The 18,945-nt window shown below is 66.7% G+C and overlaps 8 protein-coding genes across 8 annotated transcripts; 4 read left to right on the top strand and 4 right to left on the bottom strand.

The window, feature by feature from the left end:
- Nucleotides 1-121: 121 nt before the first annotated feature.
- JDV02_008935 (uncharacterized protein) lies at nt 122-340 on the top strand (the record flags this gene model as incomplete). The annotated part of the gene is made up of 1 exon (XM_047990568.1): nt 122-340. One exon carries the CDS (start codon nt 122-124, stop codon nt 338-340), a length of 219 nt encoding a protein of 72 aa, XP_047846577.1.
- Nucleotides 341-519: 179 nt separating this feature from the next.
- JDV02_008934 (uncharacterized protein) lies at nt 520-2,974 on the bottom strand (the record flags this gene model as incomplete). Its single annotated transcript, XM_047990567.1, has 2 exons — nt 520-2,838; nt 2,900-2,974. The coding sequence occupies 2 exons, from the start codon at nt 2,972-2,974 to the stop codon at nt 520-522; spliced, it is 2,394 nt and encodes a 797-aa protein (XP_047846576.1).
- Nucleotides 2,975-4,316: 1,342 nt separating this feature from the next.
- On the bottom strand, nt 4,317-7,927 carry JDV02_008933 (1-alkyl-2-acetylglycerophosphocholine esterase). Its single transcript, XM_047990566.1, has one exon. It carries the CDS (start codon nt 7,436-7,438, stop codon nt 5,618-5,620), a length of 1,821 nt encoding a protein of 606 aa, XP_047846575.1. The 5' UTR covers nt 7,439-7,927; the 3' UTR covers nt 4,317-5,617.
- JDV02_008932 (uncharacterized protein) lies at nt 7,654-8,770 on the top strand. Its single transcript, XM_047990565.1, has 3 exons — nt 7,654-8,120; nt 8,176-8,201; nt 8,264-8,770. The coding sequence occupies exons 1-3, from the start codon at nt 8,087-8,089 to the stop codon at nt 8,408-8,410; spliced, it is 207 nt and encodes a 68-aa protein (XP_047846574.1). The 5' UTR covers nt 7,654-8,086; the 3' UTR covers nt 8,411-8,770.
- Nucleotides 8,771-9,007: 237 nt separating this feature from the next.
- On the top strand, nt 9,008-9,471 carry RBM8A (RNA-binding protein 8A; the record flags this gene model as incomplete). The annotated part of the gene is made up of 2 exons (XM_047990564.1): nt 9,008-9,223; nt 9,274-9,471. 2 exons carry the CDS (start codon nt 9,008-9,010, stop codon nt 9,469-9,471), a joined length of 414 nt encoding a protein of 137 aa, XP_047846573.1.
- Nucleotides 9,464-12,144, bottom strand: JDV02_008930 (uncharacterized protein). The gene has a single exon (XM_047990563.1). The coding sequence runs from the start codon at nt 12,025-12,027 to the stop codon at nt 9,628-9,630; it is 2,400 nt and encodes a 799-aa protein (XP_047846572.1). The 5' UTR covers nt 12,028-12,144; the 3' UTR covers nt 9,464-9,627.
- A 469-nt stretch (nt 12,145-12,613) lies between these two features.
- Nucleotides 12,614-16,858, top strand: RTC1 (SEA (Seh1-associated) complex subunit). The gene has a single exon (XM_047990562.1). It carries the CDS (start codon nt 12,756-12,758, stop codon nt 16,617-16,619), a length of 3,864 nt encoding a protein of 1,287 aa, XP_047846571.1. The 5' UTR covers nt 12,614-12,755; the 3' UTR covers nt 16,620-16,858.
- JDV02_008928 (uncharacterized protein) lies at nt 16,836-18,895 on the bottom strand. The gene is made up of 2 exons (XM_047990561.1): nt 18,402-18,895; nt 16,836-18,336 (listed from the first exon to the last, which is right to left on the bottom strand). Exons 1-2 carry the CDS (start codon nt 18,837-18,839, stop codon nt 16,912-16,914), a joined length of 1,863 nt encoding a protein of 620 aa, XP_047846570.1. The 5' UTR covers nt 18,840-18,895; the 3' UTR covers nt 16,836-16,911.
- Nucleotides 18,896-18,945: the final 50 nt, after the last annotated feature.

Raw genomic sequence — 18,945 nt, 5'->3', positions numbered from 1 at the left:
CGATCGGCGATCGGGAACGTCAAGCGCCAATTGGTCGACCAGGGTCAGTGGCCGTCGCGCTCATCGACTTTCGCACATCTCTCGACGACGCCATTGGCCGTGTGTCTCCGTGCCCGCAGCCATGTCTACCGAGACTGCCGAATTGCAACGCCAGCTGGCCAGCTTCCAGTGCCAGGCGGAGCGCCTGCGCGCTGAGCGTGACGACACAGCCCGAGAGATTGCATCGACAGAGCGGCTCATCCGGGAGGCTCTCAGGGAAAACGAGCGTCTGGCTCGGCAACTCGGCCGCCTCCAGGAGCGATTTCAGGGGCGCCAGGCCCGGCGATTCTGGCCCATGTAGACCGCCGGCATGGGGGCGAAGGAGAAACTTTTCTCGGTTAGCTATAGCACATAATACACTGATATCCTGACTCCCCAATGGGCGAAAAACGTTCATACACGTCGTGACATGCACCTCCTCCATTATCTACCGAAAATGATCCCCGCCGCCGCCCAACAACACACACCGTGACGCGGCGATCAGTGTAACCGCTCCGTCACGTACACCATGGCCGCCAACCCCGCGCAGCACTTTGTGCTCATCTCGTGCCTGCACCACGGGCACTTGACCTGTACAGAAATCGACCCCACGTACCCCATCGTGTCTCGCTGCGCCAGCATCGCCCCCGGGTCCGCCATGGCCTCGTAGAGGTTGCTCGGCATGTCGTGGTAGTACTTGCACCCGCAGCACTCGACGAAGAATTTGGCCACTGGCTCTCGGTCCATGCCCGGGAGCAGACTCGCCGTCGAGTGCCGCGCGAGCGACCGCGTTGTCGTCGTCAACATGGTCTCGCACGACCGCGACGCCTCGGAGCGCACCGACGGCGACGGCAGGTCGCCGGGCAGGATAAAGGACGCGGGCGGCCCCAGACGTTGCTTCCCCGCCCGCGTCGGCGGGGCGATGGGCACGAGCTTGCGCGCCTCCTGCAGGTACGACGCCGCCGCGGGCCGGGGCGACTGCGAGTGCTCTCGCGCTGCGATGGCCTTGCGCGCAGGGACCGACATGCGGTTTACGGAGGGGAGCGAGGCTCTGTCCTTGAGGCGCCCGGGCTGTGACCTCGGCTCGGGCATCGTCTCGAAGCTGCTGCGCTGCTTCTCAAACGAGAGGCGCTCAGGAGACGGCTTGTCGAAGTCGGCGAGCACCCTGTCGGCCGCGGCCTGGATCTCGTAAATGTCCTCGTCCACGGCGGCGCTCGTCCGTTGCGTCAGCGCCTTGCTCCTGTCGGCCGACACCCCCCTTTCCGACTGCGGCCGAGACGTGGCCGGCGTGCTCGGCGGCGACGGCGAGTGATACTCCTCGGAGCACGAGTCTTCGGATGAGCTCGGCCGCTTCGCCGCTTGCTGGTCGGCGGCCGGGTCCGACGACGGCTCCGTGCCCTGCATCGGCGTACCGGGCGGCGCGGGCCGCGACAACTCGCTGGCCTTGGGCGTCACCGACAGCGTGGAGAGGGTCTCGGCCTTGACCTCGGCGACGGGCGTCTTGGGCGGCTTCCCCTCTCCGTCGGAGAAGCTCTGCTGCGACCGTTTCGGGCTTCGGTGAGGGGGCGACGGGGACGACGGTGCCGTCCGGTACCCGTGCGACTCGACGCTGGGGATGGACTCATTGTTACTGATGTCTTGTTCCTCGGTTCGGCCGGCGGCAGGCGCCGTCACCGCGGCCGGGTTGGCGGTGGCCTGCGAGACCACCGGGGCGGCAGGTTTCGCGTCTTTGCTCTCCTGAGAGGCGGCCGGGGCCGGTTGCTCTTCGGCCTTGGGCTTGAGTCCCATGCGGACCCTCCACTTGTCGGCCTTGGGCACGTCGGGCACGGCCGGGGCGGTCGGCGAGACGAGGGCCCGGGCGTTTTGCGCCTTGCCGTGGCGCGTGATGGGCGGGTAGTGTCGTCGGTTCGGGTCCTTGCCCTCAGGCGGCGGCGACTTGAGGGCGGGCTTGTTATCACGCAGGGCTGGATGGATTTCGCCCTCGTCGGCCCCCGCCTGCGCCATGGCCGCCCGCTCGCCGTCGAGGTGGCGCTCGAGCTCGAGCTTGATGCCGCCAATGAACTCGGGTTCCGAGGAGTGGTCAACCGAGGAGCGGCGCCGCTCAAACGGGGAACGGAAGAGCGAGGCAAACGAGCTCGAGCGGCTGCGTGTCTTCCTGGGCTGTTGTTGTTCATCCTTGCCGAAAAAGGAGTTGCGATGTTCCTTGCGTCCGCGATCCGGCTCCTGGGGTTTCGACACGGGTATCAGGGACGGGAGCGTCGGCGTGCTCTTGGACGAGGGCACCGACAGCGGCTCCCTGGGTGCGGTCTGACTCGGGGCCGGTGGCTTGGGCTCGCGGTGGCCCAGCGGCGGCAGCTTGCTGAGCCGTCCTCTCCGGGTGCGGGCCGTCTTGGCTTCCTCCTTCTCGCGGTCCTTTTCCTCGCGCTTCTTCTTTTCCATCATCTTCTTTTCCTCCCGGCGGCGGGACTGCGACTCCCAGCTGGGGGAGACGCAGATGGACCGACGGTCCATGTCCTTGCTCGTGTCCTTGGCCATCTCCTTGGGGGGGAACGCAAAAGCGACAACCTTTGGGCCGGGCTTGTCGACGGGGGAGGCGACGGCTGCAGGGGCGTCGTCGACAACAGGCTCGCGGGGTGCAGGCACGGTTTTCTTGGGGGCCGCCGTGTTGATAACCAAGGGGCGAGGTCCCCGTCGAGGCTCAGACGTCGGCGGCGGGCGCACCTCGGCGCGGCGAGCTTGGATGCTGGAGCGGACCGGGGACACATGGCTGGCCGGGGACTGCGGGTCGAGCGGAGGCTTGCTCGTCTGAAGTCGCTCAAGCTAGGCACGAACATTTGTCAATACGAAGGGGCCCGGTCAGGAACGCGCTCAACTCACTCACCATGTACTGCTTCTCGAGTTCCAGCATGCGGTGGAAGCTGTTGGCACGGGCGGGGCGTGCCTTGGCCTCGGGCATGGTCATCGTCCCGGAGCAGGATGGCACCTGCGTTGTGGAGCGAGCGTATTGGTGGTGCGACGACGTCGCAGCCGGTGGGATCTCACGAGGCTTCGGGGGGGCGGCCCCTTTGTTGGAAGGAGGAACGCCCGGCCGGCGGATACTACGTGGACGGCTTCGGCAGTGAGAAGAAAGTTGCACCGAGCGTCCTGCGCCGGAACAGGAGTGCGACGTGGCTTGACGATGCAGATAGCCGTCGGGTCAGTGTCGGCGGGCGTCTGTGCCAGAATCCTTGACGGCCATGAAGCAGGTTTGACAAGAGGTGAAGCCGCAGCACACCTTGTGAGAGGTCGGGCAGGGATGGCTGGACGAGCGGGTGCGGCAGGGCCGTGGATCGAGGGCAGGCACGGGGGTGGGACGCTGGACGAACGAAATGCCGCAAATGTTGGAAAGAAAAAAAAATGAGGAAGGAAAACAGAGGTACGGAGTACGGAGGACGGACGGTGCGGCAACGAACGGTTGGGGGGTGTGTTCGAGTCGGGGCCAAGGAAAGGGAGCAATGGCGGCCCGTGATGATTTGAATGGATTCGACGTTTGTCTTGTCCTGCGACTCGCTCCAACTCAGACCGACTGAGGTGGGCGGGCAGGCGGGCGGGCAGCTGCTGCCAGCGGGGGTGGCGGCGGCTCGAGCCCGGGCTGGCTCTCACCTCAGGCTCGCGGGCCCTCTGTCGTTGACGGGCAGGGCACTGTCAAGACCGTCCAGTTGCAGCTGACGATGGGTTGAGGTGGGCTGCTTTAGCGGATCGGCGGCCAGGCCGCAGACCGCACGCCTACCACGGCTTACACAATGGGCACCTGGAGCCGCCCGCCCACGCCCGGGAGCAGGTGGCGCTCGGAACCACCCAGCGCTAGCGGTGGTGGGGGTGGTTCAGAAGGTGTGGGGCGGGTCGTTGTCGCGCCCTCCTGGCAGGCTTGGCGGGATGGATCCAATAGAAGGAACCTGGAACCCTGGAACAACGACTATTTCGGTTGATGCGGCGCTGCTCTGCGCAGCAGCCGGGGCCCAGCCGGCCACGACAATCATGGATCGTCAGGGCATACAAAGCACCGGTGTATGTATTTGTACGCGCTGGCCGTGCGACGACTGCTTCGTTGGAGACTCGGGCACATCGCGGACAGCCAATACGAGTGTTGGTCGGGCCAGGCCGCGACGAATAGAATTCAAACGATGTCACGCCGCGGGGCCTGCGGTGCCAGCGGCGCCAGCAGTGCCAGCTGGTCGCTTCGCGACGTGCCGCCGTCACCTCCGGGCTCGGTCATGGTCCATCAATCGATCAATCAATCATTCAGAGCCCCCCCCCCCCCCCCCCTTGCGCCCGCCAGTCTCAAGCGAGCCGCGCCGCACGGCACCGCCGCCTCCTGTCACCAGGTCGGCAGGTCCTGACGTGCTTGACGACCCCCTCCGTGTCGGGTTCGTGTCGTCCCCACGGGCCCAGCCGCTGAGGACTCGTCCGGAGGCCGACCTGACACATGAACTGACGCCGTCCATCAACACTCGCCCGGCGCTGTCTCGTTTCATCCAGAACCCGCAGTGCCCCCCCCCATCCGCCACAAAATTTTTATTTTTTTTCCTCTCCTGGCGGCGAGGGACCCCAGTATCCGGATCAGCTGGGATAGGGACGCCGGGCATGCACGTTTCACGTTGGCACCATGGAATACGAAGTGTGGCTGCATGTGCCGGCACACAGGCCAGCGCCGTGTGTGGTCCGTGATGGGTGCATGCATGCACTCTCAGGCTGTGGAAGGACGCCAACAGGCTGCTTTCGCACGCTGGCTCACTCGCTCGTTTTTCAATCCGCGGCTCCGGGACAGGGCCGCCTCGGCGCACGCACTCGGACGAGCCCTTCAACCACCATGCCACGCTCCATCGTGGCCACCACCCCATACCACCTCATCCCACCCTCCACCCGCCCAGCCAGACGACTACCATCGCCAAGGCGGAGGTGCGCGTGGGCGTGGGCTGCTGAAAATAGCTGCCCCAAAGCGGGCATTGGCTCGGTAACACTTCCGCCATCGTCGCCTTAGCCTCTACCCTGCACTACGCTGCACTTGCACGTCGCGCCGGCCGGCGCACCCGCCTGCAGCGTGATGCACTTGAGGCAAGTCGTCTGCGAGGGCCATTTGCATCATGCACGCATGGTTCGCTTTGACCTCCGCTCCGGCCCCGGCCACGTACCGTCGACCCAGGAAAGGACTACATGGTATGCACGGCCCGTGTGCAGGTCGCTCGATGGGCGTGATTCTCCCGGACCGTCTTTGGCTCGTACTACCTTGATTAGGTCGGGAGGACCCGTGCTTGGTGTCCGCCCAGCTTCCAAGTCGGAAGCCCGCAGGCACGCTGCTGGAACCAGCGGGTACGGGAGGAGGGGCCGACGAAGCCCGAAGGGCACCTTATTTCGATTGCCACGCGGACGACATGGTGACTGCGACGCCTTGCACACAGCCAGAGTCTGTGTGGTAGGTATATGACTTTGCCCTCCCGGAACAGTCGTATGACAGGGCAGGCTCCACAGGCCCGGGGATGTGCAGGTGCTTTGGCCTTGTCATCGTCGTAATCATTAAACATCTAATCTGCTTCTACGCACGCATGTCTTGCCGCGCGGCTCATCTGCCGGCCACTGACGTCGGTGTGGTGCACCGGGCCATCTCCTCTGCCGTCGGGCTCATGTGCGTCCACATCTCCTCGGCGTTTTGGCCCAGCAGCCCGCCATGCTCGCGCCGTCCCCGGACACGTCGCCAGGACCGCTTCGCCCACGCGCGCAGCCGCGTCCACAGCTCGTTGCGGATCTTGAGCTTGACGGCGACCCACTTATGGTCCGGCGCGTGCTCCGGCCGCATCGCCGCGCCCGGCTCCACCGGGGCCTTGGCCGACAGGAGCAGGCCCTCGTCCACCCACACGTTGTACTTTGTCTGCTCCACCGGCAGCGTCAGGCTGAGGAACTCGAGCGACGCCGCCACGGTCAGGTAGAAGGCGCGCAGGGGGTGCACCATGGACTTGGTCAGGATCGTCATCCACCGCCTGTACAACACGGCGAAGTCGGTCATGACGAGGTGCGTGGACCCGGCAATGGTCAGCATCCAGCACAGCGCTCCCGAGTCACGCGCCTCCTCGCATATGCCCACGATGCTCTCAAAGTTGTCCTTCCAGTGCATAAACGCCTCCGACGAGATGGATATCAAGGGCTTGCTGACGGTTCCGCCGCTCGCCTCCGGCGGCGGAGTTCCCTGGCCCCATCCGTCGAGGACGACGCCCTGGCCAAGCCACGTCAGGGCGCCGTTTCGGCAGAGCTGCACCGTCGTCGCGCCGCCAAAGGAGTGGCCCATGGCCGTGACGTGAGTCAGGAACATCCGGTCCTCCCAGTCCTCCCAACGCACGCCGCCGAGGCCCTGCGAGCTCGACCCGATGTTTCCCTTGCGCCGCAGGTTGATGCGAGCGACGTCGCCGCCGTGCCCGCTGTTGATGAGGCCCAGCACGTGGAACGCCTCTTTGATCTCTTCGAGCCGCAGCTCAATCTGCGCCGACCGCAGCGTGTGATCCACGCCGCGGGGGTTGTGCGGCGACGTGTCCTGCGCATTGTCCTTGGGCAGGATGTAGTCCATTACGTAGTACGGGTTTAGGCCGGCTTTGCGCCTCGACACCCGTTTGTTCTCGCCGTCGTCGTTGGCCTCGTTGCCCGTGTGAATCTCGGCCGTCGACGACTCAATCTCGGCCGCCTCGACATTGCCGGGCAGGCTCACGTACGTCCTCGCCCCCGACCCGTCACGGTGTTCCATGGCGACCACCACAAAGCCGAAGCTGGCGAGCTCGCCGCAGATGGAGCTGTAGCACAGCCGCGAGCCGCCGAGGCCGTGGCTGAAGATGATGACGGGGAACCTGGGCCGGCCCCTTGGCTCGCCGGTTTGCTGCGGATGTTGCCCTCTATCCTTGAGCGTTTCCTCGGGCCAGTAGTCTGCGATTTTGGCGTTCCGAAACGCCGGCAGCTTGGTGAAGAGCGACGTGCAGGCCAGATACGCCGTGACGGGAGCCGCCGGGATGTTGAGAAACTTGGCATAGCCCTTGGCCGTTGCGATGCGCGGCCGCGGCATCCAGTCGACCCTGTGCGGCTTGTCGCCGCCGGCCTCGAGGTGCTCGTGGAGGTCGCACGGGTAGTAGATGCCCATGAGAACGGTGTCGAGACGGAGGACAGGCTTGCCATTGCGCCTCAGGTGGGACACGGGTCGCGGGTTCCGGGCGGGGACCTCGATGTCCATGTAGCCGACATTGTACGGCCCCGTGTAATGAGGCAGCTTGTGAAGAAAACGTTCCCGGAGCGTCGTGTGCGGCTTCACGGCAGACCGCCGCGGGACCTCTGTGTCTGCCTGTGGTGCCATGGCGCCTGGAGCAGGCCCTCGCGGCCAATTGCACCACGGGCTCCTCGTGTCCATATGTACGGCTGGCCGGCGGGCTGTCCGGCCATTTTTGAGTCGTGATGCGTGCCTGTGACGTCAGTTGTCACTCGGCCCCTGCCGGCGCCGTTAGTGCGAGGCTTTGGCGCTGTTCCTGCGGCGCGACGTCTGCCGGTCCAGGCCGCAGATGCCGTCGTATGATCACAAAATGCCTTCCGGCGAATTGTCGCCATGACTACGTAGTCGATTGCTCCCCCGTCGCGTCTTCACCTTGCATCGATGACCGCTGGACTGGTGCGGCTCCATTGTCGTTGACCCAACACCGTGGCTGTATATCTCAGTCGCTCCAACACGGAGACGTTGTTGCCATCGACCCGATCACACCAAGTGAGAATGCATGGCGCCTTCAGTACCGGCCCGGCAATTGTAGCCTGTCTTGCTTGTGTAGGTACTCAACGAAGAGTGCTGTGCCGTCCATTTTGGGTGTCTTGAGAAAGAGGTGCTCACGGACCCACTTCAACGTTGTCGATTATGTAACGGGCCGGTCGGTGGTGACTCAGCGCGGCAAAGTTTATCCGCAGCCCCCTCACGTGAGTCGCTCGCCCACACAACACCAAATTCCACGAAAATCTCTAGCCGCCCCCGTTCAATTCGTCATCCACAGCAACACCACTCAAATCCATCAAAATGGGAAAGGTTCACGGATCTCTTGCCCGTGCCGGTACGCTCATGCCGTCCCCCGTCTGTCCTCTTTGCGCATCCGCTGACTCTCGCAGGCAAGGTCAAGTCTCAGACCCCCAAGGTTCGCCGCCCGACGCCCGCCCACCGACCGACCGACCGACGATGACTGACCTCCCCCCGCAGGTTGAGCCCCAGGAGAAGGCCAAGGTCCCCAAGGGCCGTGCTCTCAAGCGCCTCAAGTACACCCGACGATTCGTCAACGTCACCCTGACCGGTGGCGGCAAGCGGAAGGTGAGCGGACGACGACGGATGCGCGGGTGTGAATCGTGATGCTGACGGTCGACAGATGAACCCCAACCCCGGCTCTTAAACGGATGGCGGGATGAGGACGATGGATGCATGATGTTTGGGCGGATTGGCAGTTGCAGCTAGCACAGAGCAGCGCGACACGGCGTCCGGTTCTTTCGTAATACAGAAAGTTCTCGCAACAGCACCGATGACAGTGATGATGAGACCAGTGACGCGGATCGATGAGGGGGCAAGTGTCGGGCGCTGGGCTGTCAACGACACGATGAGGCACGGCGACCGCGGACGCAAGACGACTCTGGAACGTTTGGCCCGATGTTGAAATGAGGGCACTCGACACTTGCGATCGCAGTCCATGGCGACAATGACGACAACAGACATGTGTCCAATATCTCCATGTGCCCGTTGATTGCGTCGTGATTCTGCATACTCGCCCCGTAGAGCTTGTCTCACTTGCGTCGCGGCGGAAGCGTTCCCAGCGCCGCATGCCAGCTGCGCATTTGCTGCCAGATCACGTGACCGAAATACCACCCCACGTAAAGCTTCGTTCAGAGCTGCTCGTTCACTTTGCTTGTCCCCTGCACGCAGCTCACCCAGCAACTCAACATGGCGGACGTCGACATGGACATCGACCCGGCCGGGTCGCCCCCGCGCAACGAGTCGGAGATGCAGACGCACGCCAAGGCTACGGCCGTGCGGTCCATTGAGGGCTGGATCATCGTCGTCACCAACGTGCACGAAGAGGCCGACGAGGAGGCCATCCAGGACAAGTTTGGCGAGTACGGCGAGATCAAGAACCTTCACTTGAACCTCGACCGCCGAAGCGGCTACGTCAAGGTATACCTCGCTGTCGCGCTCCTACGAGTCGGGCCCAGCTGACGATCCAGGGCTACGCTCTCATCGAGTACTCGACCCTCGAAGAGGCGCGGGCGGCCATCGACGGCGCGCACGACACGAAATTGCTGGACCAGACGGTGCAGGTCGACTTTGCGTTTGTGAGACCGCCCCCGGGCAAGGGACGTGGAGGCAGGAATCGCCGGGGACGGAGCCGCAGCCGCAGCCCCGACGCAAAGGATGGGGAATGAGCCGATGCACACGTCTGTTGACGGCATCGGCGTGTAACGCTAGCTTTACGAGGTGAGTGACGGCACAGCGCGCAGGCGAGCAGCGAGCAGGCCCGCTGACGTGTTGGCAGAATGACTACGGCATGGACGCATCGCCGTGGGTTCGACGGTGACGTGCTAACACAGGACAATGTCGATCGACTCGCTCGCCGCCAGCTCGCCATTCATGACCCCGTGCACGTAGCACTCGCCCACGAGCTTGTAGTATCCTTGGCGTCGCGTCGGCCTCACCACAAACGGCGCGTGGCACCCGTGCACAATGACCACAATGTCGCCCTCCTTGGTCAGCAGCGGCAGCAGCCCCATGAGCCTCCCCTCGGTGAAGCACAGGTTGTACCTGTTGCCCATCACCATGAAGCTCGTCAGGTACTCGGTGCAGTCCTCGGGCACCGACCCGATGCTGGCGGCGGTGGTGACGCCAATGTACTTGAGGGCATCGAGGACGAGGAGCGGGTACACCTTGGCCGCCAGGTACCAGGCGATCACAACCAGCAAGGGCACCAGCGCGGTGATCCAGAGCCAGCGGAACAGCGGCAAGAGGGTGAGGTACACGATGCCGGGCAAGACGACGCCGGATACCGTGGAGACCTTCCAGGCCACGGCGGCCGTCACGAGGCCCACGTGGCCGGTGAACGGAATGCAGCGGATAGCGATAGTCACAAAGGGCAGCGCAATCAAGGCCACGATTACGAGCAACAGCATCGCCCGCGCGAGGAGGCCCGTCTCGTGCCGCTTGAGGTTCACGTACTGCGCGGCGTATCGGTCCGGCACAGCCAGACCGTTCCAGGTACGGTTGCCGATAAGCGTTCGCCAAAAGGCCTCTTCGATGGGTTGGCCGTCGGCATACACCGGGCCGAGCTTCTGGGCCATGTACAGGTACATGGGCGTTCCCAGGCACAGCTGACCCGGCAGGACGAGGACAACGCGGTCGACCGGTGTGACCTTGATGGTGAGCGACGCCTCGAGTTCATTGATGTGGAAGACCTGCGGCAAAGCGCCCGACGCCGAATACAGTCGTTCGCTGTCCTTTTCCCTTGGCTGCGCCTCCTCGGTCGGTTTCTCGCCTTCCCTGACAGTTGCCTCGTCTCCTGCTGCCGGCTGCTCTGCGCCGTTGTCCTTCTCCCTGTCGTCTTTGTCCTGGATATCCGCCAGCCGATTGAAGCCGATTTGCATGTCCTGCGAGTACGTCATCTTTGTCCAGTTTGGCACCCAAGACGGCGGGTCGTTGGGGGACGGCGTCGCAGACCTGACGCCCGCCGTAGACAGCACCTCGGACAGCGATCCTGTCGTCATGAAGTGGGCGGCAAACTTGGTGGCGACCACGTTGAGCGTCTGCTGCTCCGAGTAGACGGGCTTGATGTGGTCGGTGCCGGCGAGGCCGAGCAGGGCGTATAGCCTGTCGACGGGCTGCGTGGCGAGGAAGTTGCTGGTGCGGCGCAACAGCTGCAGCATGTCGGGCCGGCCAAAGGGAAACGTCTCGCCCTTGGCGCGGTCGTGGAGCAGCGTCGTCTTGGCGAAGCGCTCGTACTCCTTGATGGCGTTGAGGTCCTTGCGGATGGACAGGCCTGAGAACTTGTCCTTGTCGCGGTTCTCGTTCAGGCTGAGGATCATGTAGGTGGGCGTCATGTAGCCCCAGGCGCGCATGCGCAGGTCGGTGACGACGAGCATGGCGCGAGCCCCCTCGTGGGCCTCGCGGAAGAGGTCAAGACGGCGGGTGCCGAAGAGGTCGGGGGAGTAGCCGGTGTAGATGAGCTGGCGGTTGTCGGCGTAGGCCTTGGCGCAGAGCCACAGGAGGTGCCAGTCGATGTCGTGGTCGCCGCAGGTGACGGCGACGTCGGTCGCATAGACGAACTCTTGGATGATCCAGACGCGGCGGAACCAGGGCCGGCGCAGAAAAGCGCGGAGGGCGGGCCATCGCGGGTCGCCCACGGGGGGCAGGACGAAGCCGCGCTGCTGGGCGAGGGCCGTGGCGGTCTCGCCGTCGTCGTGCTGCGAGGTGTCGAGGTACTCGGAGTAGTCGGCGATGGAGCGGATGAAGTCGAGGGCGAGGGCGACGTCGTCGGCGCCGGGGCCGAGGTAGACCTGGACGCACGACGCGATGCGGTAGATGTCGGGCATCATCTGGATCTGCTCGCCCTTTTCGCGGTTGTCGGCCGAGGTGACCTGGTTGATGCATATGGCGTCGGCCCAGAGCACGCGCGGGCCGTCGGGCAGGACGAGGCGACGCAGGATCGTGTGCAGCGAGGCCGTGATGCGGATGACGGAGCCATGGTCGATGACGACGTCAAAGGGCGTCTGGTTGTCGGCACCCCAGTGGTACGAGATGGCCTCGTAGGCGAGCGCGTGCTCGAGGTAGCCGCCGTCCGCATCGCCCTCCTCGGCCCGGGGGCGGTAGACGGGGTTGCGCAGCCGGTGGTGGAGGATGGTGCCCGACAGGGGCTCGTCCGGGCGGGCGGCCTCGAGGCGGAGGAGGCGGATCTCGCCGGGGCCGAGGGGCTGATACTCGTAGTCTCTCATGTCTACCTAGTACGTTGCGGATGCACCGCGGGCAGCAGGCACGGCATCGAGCTTTATTATATACCTTTTGCAATGGCGGGTGCAGTCGACGCGCCGGGCGAGGCGTTTACACGCATGGGCCGTCCCGCTGAGGCTGACTTCCAAGGGTGCGTAGCAGCACAGCCCCGATCCGAAGCCCTGGCAGGCCGCGATCTGGGCCTGGACCGCACAGTGTCGTGTGCGGGCCGTCCCAGCTGCCTGGCCCTGGGAGGGACCGGGGCGTGGTGCATCATGGCGTTGGGCATTGCAGTCGTGGCCTGGAGAGGCCGGTTGTGCTTTGTACCACTGTAGCTGCGCTCCAGTCCGCCGAGGCGTCGATTCGGACACCTCCAGGGCTGCTGCGAAACGGCCTGGGGGCCACTGAATCATGGGTCTGAGGTGCCTGGGCGGTCACTGATCACCTCCGGCAGGCGGTTGGAGCCTCCACTGAAGGCCCGGGCTCGTGTGCCCCCACACTGACGGGAGCACCCTCGCTCCGGCTCGTTCACCTCATGCTTGTCCTCCGGCTCCCCCACATTCATGCGTCTCCAACTGCCTCCCTCGTGCTCGCAACCATCACCACCCGCAACGTCCCCATCGACCGCGAAGCACGCGACATCGCCACCCGCACACACCTCAGCCTCACACCCTCACTACGCACGCCCAATGCTCCATTGACCCAGCAATGGCGCCCTCGCATCACGGCCGCCATGTATAACCGCGACTCCAAGCTCATGCGCAAGCTGCTCGGCAAGGGCGCCGCCGACCCGGACCCCGCCGTCCCGCCGCCGACCTACCGGCCGCCCAAGTCGCAGAACGCCGTCTATCCCTCCGGCGCGCCCGTCGCCTGCTTCGATGTCGCCCCGGACCGCCGCGCCGCCGTGCTCGCCGGCCCCCACGTGCTCAAGACGGTCGTGCTCGAGCCCGGCGGCTTCTCCGTCTCCCAGGGCGTCGACGTCCGCGCCGCCATCACCACCCGCCAGCCGCCCGCCGGCGGCGGCGTCGCGGCCGACCAGCTCAACATCCGCGACGCCAAGTGGCACGGCAACTCGTCCACCATCTTCACCGCGTGCGCCAGCGGCAAGATCTTCGCCTACGATGTCGCCCGCCTCGGCGCCGGCTCCGCGTCGGAGCCCATCGAGTACATCCAGATGCAGGAGGACTCGCGCCAGGTCAACACGCTCGACGTGAACCCGCACCTCAAGAGCTGGGTCCTGTCGGGCAGCCAGGACGGCGCCGCCCGCGTCTTCGACGCCTCGACGCCCCTCCAGAACCGCGCCGGCCTCCTCACCTTCCGCCAGCGCTTCGCCCCGCTGCGCTGCATCGAGTCCGTCCGCCAGGTCAAGTGGTCCCCGCGCGTCGGCCACGAGATGGCCTGCTGCACCGACGGCGGCATCGTTCTCAAGTGGGACGTCCGCCAGCCCTCGCGGCCCCTGCTGCGCCTCAACGCCCACGAGAAGGGCTGCTCCGCCATCGCCTGGCACCCGGACGGCATCCACCTCATGAGCGCCGGCGCCGACACCAAGATGCACGTCTGGGACCTGGGGCCCTCGGCCGACAAGAGGCAGAAGCCCAAGTTCACCATCTCCACCCCGGCCCCCGTCGTCGCCGTCGCCTGGCGGCCCGGCCTGTGGTCCACCACCGCCCAGACGCGCCGCCTGGCCCAGGTCGCCGTCAGCTACGACGAGACGAGCAACCGTCGCTACGGCACCTCGGCCGTGCACATCTGGGACCTCGCGCGCCCGACCATGCCCTACAAGGAGATTGAGCGCTTCGAGAGCTCGCCGTCGGCGCTCGCCTGGCAGGACCGCGACATGCTCTGGACCGTCGGCCCCGACGGCATGTTCAACCAGTGCGACGTGGCGTTTGCGCCGCGGGTGCTGGACCGCCAGTCGACGTCGGCCATGGCCTTTTCGCCGCGCGGCGACGTCGTCATGTTCCTCGACGAGCGGCCCCAGTCGCAGCGCCCGCGCCCCTCGGTCGTCCACGAGCCCGAGCTGCACCGCCAGACCTCGTACAGCCCGAGCCCCAACGCGCCGCCGGTGCTGAGCGTCAGCCGCAGCGACTCCGAAGACGAGGTCATGGGCACCTTTCTCGCCCCGCGCCGGAGGCACAGGCGCCGCCTGAGCGGCAGGCAGCTGAGCACGACCCCGCCCGGCCCCGAGGACAAGCTGCTGAACCTCGAGCAGTCCGTCAGCGTGACGGGCGTGTTCCGGACGCAGCAGGCCATGGCCTCTGGCCGCATCCCGGCGGCGAAGCCGGTGCACCTATATCAGTTCCTGTCGGGGGCGTACCTGGAGACGCTCCACAAGGAGCTGCCGTGCGTCGAGGGCAAGCCGCTGGTCGAGAGGGTCGGGCACATCATGGAGCAGTTCGCGCGAGCCGCCGAGACCGCCACCGTGTACCGCCTCGCGCAGACGTGGAGGATCCTGGCGTACGCCATGACCCTGCTGCTGAACAGACGAGCGCAGTACCACCTTGAACGCCGCATCGGGCAGTTCCAGAAGCTGCCGAGCGAGGATCGGGTCCGGCTGAAGCTGCCCGCCGGCGCCCACGGCGGCGAGGAGACCCCGCGGCGGCCGTCGACGCAGAGGGGCGGCAGCATCGACGGCCGATTGCTTTCGCGATCGCTCCTAGCCGAGGAGATTGAGAGCACGTCCAATGTGCCGACGCCCGTGGCGCGGCCCGCCGACGACATCGCCACGGGACAACACGAGGCGTACGAGTACGGCCGCAAGCTGACGCCCATTGTCGAGCCGGAGAGCCTCAACCTCGGGCCGGCCGCACACGGCTCGTTCAGGGAGAGCCCGCGCCGGCGCCTCGACTCGGAGCCGGTGTCCGACACGAGCCACGACGACAGCGAGCACTCGCAGACGTCGTACACCGAGGGCTACGACTTTTACGACGCAGAGGTGCTCGCCAAGGCCATCGACGTGCCGATGCCGCGGTTCCGGGGCCGCGCGGTGCGACACGACTCGGACGAGAGCTTCGGGCAGATGTTTTCCATATCCGAGGGAAAGCGGTCGGCGAGGAGCGGCTCCAGCAGCGGCGACGTCTTTGCCAAGCCCATTGCGAGGCAGGAGTCGACACTGGAGCGGTCGAGCGCGTCGAGCGTCGACGACGACAGCCGGCGCCAGTCGCCGACAAAGTACAGAAAGGACTCGTCCGACGACATGTTCATGATCTCGCAGACGACCAAGTCGGACGAGTACCCGTCGCAGTCGTTTACGGACTCGGACCGCAAGCCGTCGGACGCGCCCGACGTGGAGGTGGTGGACAGGTCGCGCAGCCCGTCCAAGCCGGCCGTGTCGCCTAAGCACGACCCCCGCAAGCACATCATCGAGACGGACTACCTCCCGTGGGACGACGACCCCCCTTACCCGTTCCCGCTGGCCGACAAGGACGCCCTGCCGTCGCCGCTGGACCCGTACGCCCTGCTCACGCGGGCGCTCGACTTCGAAACGCGCACGTCGGCGCTCAACGCGTCGGCCATGGTGCTCTTGCTCAAGCCGCTCGTCCCCGAGTCCGTCATCGACGGCCACCGGGCCGCCGCCATCCTGCGGCAGCACCACGCCCGCCTCGCGCGCATGAGCCTCTTCGTCGAGGCCGCCCTGCTGCGCAACCTCTGCGTCGAGGGCTGGCCCGCCGGGCTGCCGGACTGGGGCGACAACTACACGGCCATCTTCGGCCCCGCGCAGCAGGGGGTCAAGGTCGGGCTCTTCTGCCCGTCGTGCCGCAAGCCGCACGAGGTGGACCCCGCGCGCGGGAGCGAGGCCGTCTGGACGTGCGAGCGGTGCCGCGCCGCCATGGGCCCGTGTGCCGTCTGCGGCCACCGCGAGCCGGAGCGCCCGGCCGACATCCCGTCCGAGATCGCCGACGCGCCCGGCCCGGGGGACACTTGGCTCGAGGGCTGGTGGTTCTGCCCGGGCTGCGCGCACGGCGGACACGCTTCCTGCCTGCAGACGTGGCACGCGGCGCTGGACCCGAACCCGGCCCCGTCGAGCGACCCGTCGGCCAAGTACAGCGACGGCTGCTGCCCCTCGGACGGCTGCGGGCACGCCTGCCTCCCCGGCCGGTACCGCGGCGAGACGGCGACGCAGCGCGCCGAGGACATTGGTCGGGTGGCCGCCGCCGACGCCGCGCGCAGCACCCCGGAGTCGACGGCGGCGGCGCACCACCACGAGCGCCGGGCCAGCGGCGCACTCTACTACAACCGGTCCAACAACAACAGCCGCAGCAACAGCCGCCGCACGAGCCCCGCGCGGGGCACCGGCGCCGCCGCCGTCGCAGGCGCGGTCGAGGCTCGCGGCGGGGGTGGCGGGTCCGCGAGCGTCAAGAGCGACGGCAACGACGTGCCGCAGAGCAAGGCCGTCGGCATGGCCCGCGAGGCCCTCATGGGTGGTGGTGGTGTCAGTGGCGGCGTCGGCGGCGGCGTCAGCGGCAAGGCCGGCTCCGCGTCCCCCGCGGGCGGGATCCTCAGCTCGAGCCCGGGAAGCGCGCGGCTCGTCGGCACGCCGGGGTCGGAGCGAGAGCGCAGGAAGAGCGTCAAGTTTGCACGTACGGACAGGGCATAGCATGGCGGCCACGCGCGGGTGGTGGCTCAGGAAGGGACGGTTAAGGGGGAACAGGCCGGCACTTGGGGTGGGAGGCTACATTTCGTCCGTCACCACGAGTGGCTTTCTAGCACGGCGTTGGAACGGTTGGTTGCTTGGTTGTTTTGATTGTACGGTATTGTAGGTAGACTACGGTGCTGTTGCGACGGCGAATCGACAGTGCCACGGCGCACGCCATGCTGCTGCTGCTGCTGCTGCTGGGTATCATGCACATGACGGATGTTCGCGGCCCTTGTCCATCGGCATCCATTCCTCACACGACGTTTTCTCGCAGGCCCTTGGTCCGCAGGGTGAAGCGCTCGCCCAGCGGTCCCGCGTCCAGTACGCCGTTGCCATTTCCGTTGAGGTTGTCGGTGCCGCGCTCGCCGAGCCCGTCTGAATTCTCGCTGAGGCGCCGCGTCTGGTCTGCGTCGTGCGCGGCGAGTGCGTTGCTCAGGGGGCGGTGGTGGTCGGCGGCGGGCGAGGGCGCGGGCACCCCTCCCGGCAGGCGCCTGCCCGCCCAGAGGCCGCGCACACCGCCCCTCTTGCGCTGGGGCACGTCGTCGGTGCCGGCGCTGCAGACGTAGAGCAGGTACTTGAGGTTGGGGAGGGAGTGTCGGATGTCCACGACGCGCAGGCCCTGGGACGCGCACAGGGCCTCGACGTCCTTGTTGAGGAGGAACCAGGCGTACTCGAAGCGCCAGTGGCCGAGGGACGAGCCGCCGCGCGGCAGGTGCAGCGGGAACTCGCGGCGCGACGGGGGCGGCGGCGCGGGCTGGTCGGGCAGCAGGGAGATGTCGTCGCGGGCGACGGAGCGGGAGCCGTAGGGGTAGAGCGGGTAGGGCAGCGGCAGGGAGAGGTAGAACTGCAGGTTGCGCACGACGAGCGCCACGAGCCCCAGGGCGGCGGACACGACGTCCTCGTTGACGGTGCGGGCCGTCGCCGCGTCGTAGGTCGAGTTGGGCAGCGGCAGCCCGCAGATCTGAAACGACAGCGGCGGCGCGCCCGGCACGGGGCTGATGGGCAGCATGTCGGACAGCTCCGAGCAGATGCGGCGACGCTGGCCGCGGATCTGGAGCTCCGTCGCGGCCGCAAGCGAGCGCGAGGCTTCGAGCTGCTCTCGGTTGTGCGCGACGTCCTGCTCGGCGCGGGCCTGGGCCTCGCGGCCGCGCGCCATGGCCGCTCGCCGGCTGGCCAGCGACTCGCGCAGCTCGTCGCGCCGCTTCTGGGCCTGGCGATTGGCGCGCCGCTGCGCCGCCACGTACCGCGCCGCCAGCGTGGCCTCCTCCCCGGCGGTGTCCCGCGCGTCAGGCGGGTTCCTCTCGAGGATGCCGTCGATTTGCTCCATGATGCGGCGTTGCGTGTCCATGGCGTCCCGGATCGAGCTCTCGAGGTTGGCCAGCTTCATGAGCGCGTTGTACGATGACGTGGCCACAGGCGGAGGGGCCTGGCGGGGTTCGGCAGCGCGGGTCGCAAAATCGAGCGAGTAGACACCGTCCTCGAGGTGAAAGACGAGCGCGTTGGGCGGGAACCGCCGGTCCATGAGCGTGCCGATAAAATTGAGCCTGCGTAGGTCGACAATCTCCTCCAGAAGCAGCGTCCACGGCTGGCCGGAGCGCCGCGACCAGACGCGCGCCGTCAGAATACAATCCCTCGAAAAGCCATCGTCGGCGAGGTCAAAGAAGCGAAAGTCAAAGTTCTACATTTCGCCCGTCAGCAACCCGTGTTCCGCCCGTCGGAATGATGTGATGGAGGGGAGCTCACCGCTGACCGCTCGCGCACCTCGCTCACGTAGACGGGATCGTCCGATCCGGCCACGTGCAGGGAGAAGAAGGCATCGCCGACGGAGTTCTCGACCAGCTCCTCGAGCTTCCGCTGCCGCGACGCCGGGTTGGCGTGGGCAAAGGTCAGGCTGGTGCGGCGCTGGCGCACCTCGGGGCGGCGCTTGTCGGCACGGGGAGGTCCGCTGGAGGTGGCACCGCTGTGCAGGCTCTCGGAGGAGCGCGAGAGATGCAGCTGGCCGGCCTCGCGCAGGACCTCGAGGCGACGGGACTGGTCTACGGCGGAAGCGGCCGCATCGTCGGCGGCGGCGCGGCGGGCGGGCGGCGCAAAGGACAGATTGCGCAGCGACAGGCCGTTCAGGTGGCGCAGCTTCCGGTTCTGCGGGAGGAGGCGCGGACGGCGAGGCTCCGAGAGGGACATGGCGACATGCTGGGCGAGCAATGGATGCGCGATGCTTGGGAGCTGGAGCTTGTTGGTGGTGCGTCGTCAGTCGTCACTGTCGTGGAGCTTGCTTTGGGCTGGGGGG

This window comes from Purpureocillium takamizusanense, chromosome 9, assembly GCF_022605165.1.
Source record: "Purpureocillium takamizusanense chromosome 9, complete sequence".
NCBI lineage: Eukaryota > Fungi > Ascomycota > Sordariomycetes > Hypocreales > Ophiocordycipitaceae > Purpureocillium > Purpureocillium takamizusanense.
This window is presented reverse-complemented; position numbering and strand designations above follow the sequence as displayed.

Bases quoted from the DNA above. Each gene is read 5' to 3' on its own strand.
- JDV02_008930 (XM_047990563.1), bottom strand. From the start codon at position 12,027: ATGAGAGACTACGAGTATCAGCCCCTCGGCCCCGGCGAGATCCGCCTC.
- JDV02_008933 (XM_047990566.1), bottom strand. From the start codon at position 7,438: ATGGACACGAGGAGCCCGTGGTGCAATTGGCCGCGAGGGCCTGCTCCA.
- JDV02_008932 (XM_047990565.1), top strand. From the start codon at position 8,087: ATGGGAAAGGTTCACGGATCTCTTGCCCGTGCCG. The intron at 8,121-8,175 runs GTACGCTCATGC...TGACTCTCGCAG, and splicing joins CGGATCTCTTGCCCGTGCCG to GCAAGGTCAAGTCTCAGACC. The intron at 8,202-8,263 runs GTTCGCCGCCCG...CTCCCCCCGCAG, and splicing joins TCAAGTCTCAGACCCCCAAG to GTTGAGCCCCAGGAGAAGGC.
- JDV02_008928 (XM_047990561.1), bottom strand. From the start codon at position 18,839: ATGTCCCTCTCGGAGCCTCGCCGTCCGCGCCTCCTCCCGCAGAACCGG. The intron at 18,337-18,401 runs GTGAGCTCCCCT...GGCGAAATGTAG, and splicing joins AGGTGCGCGAGCGGTCAGCG to AACTTTGACTTTCGCTTCTT.
- RTC1 (XM_047990562.1), top strand. From the start codon at position 12,756: ATGTATAACCGCGACTCCAAGCTCATGCGCAAGCTGCTCGGCAAGGGC.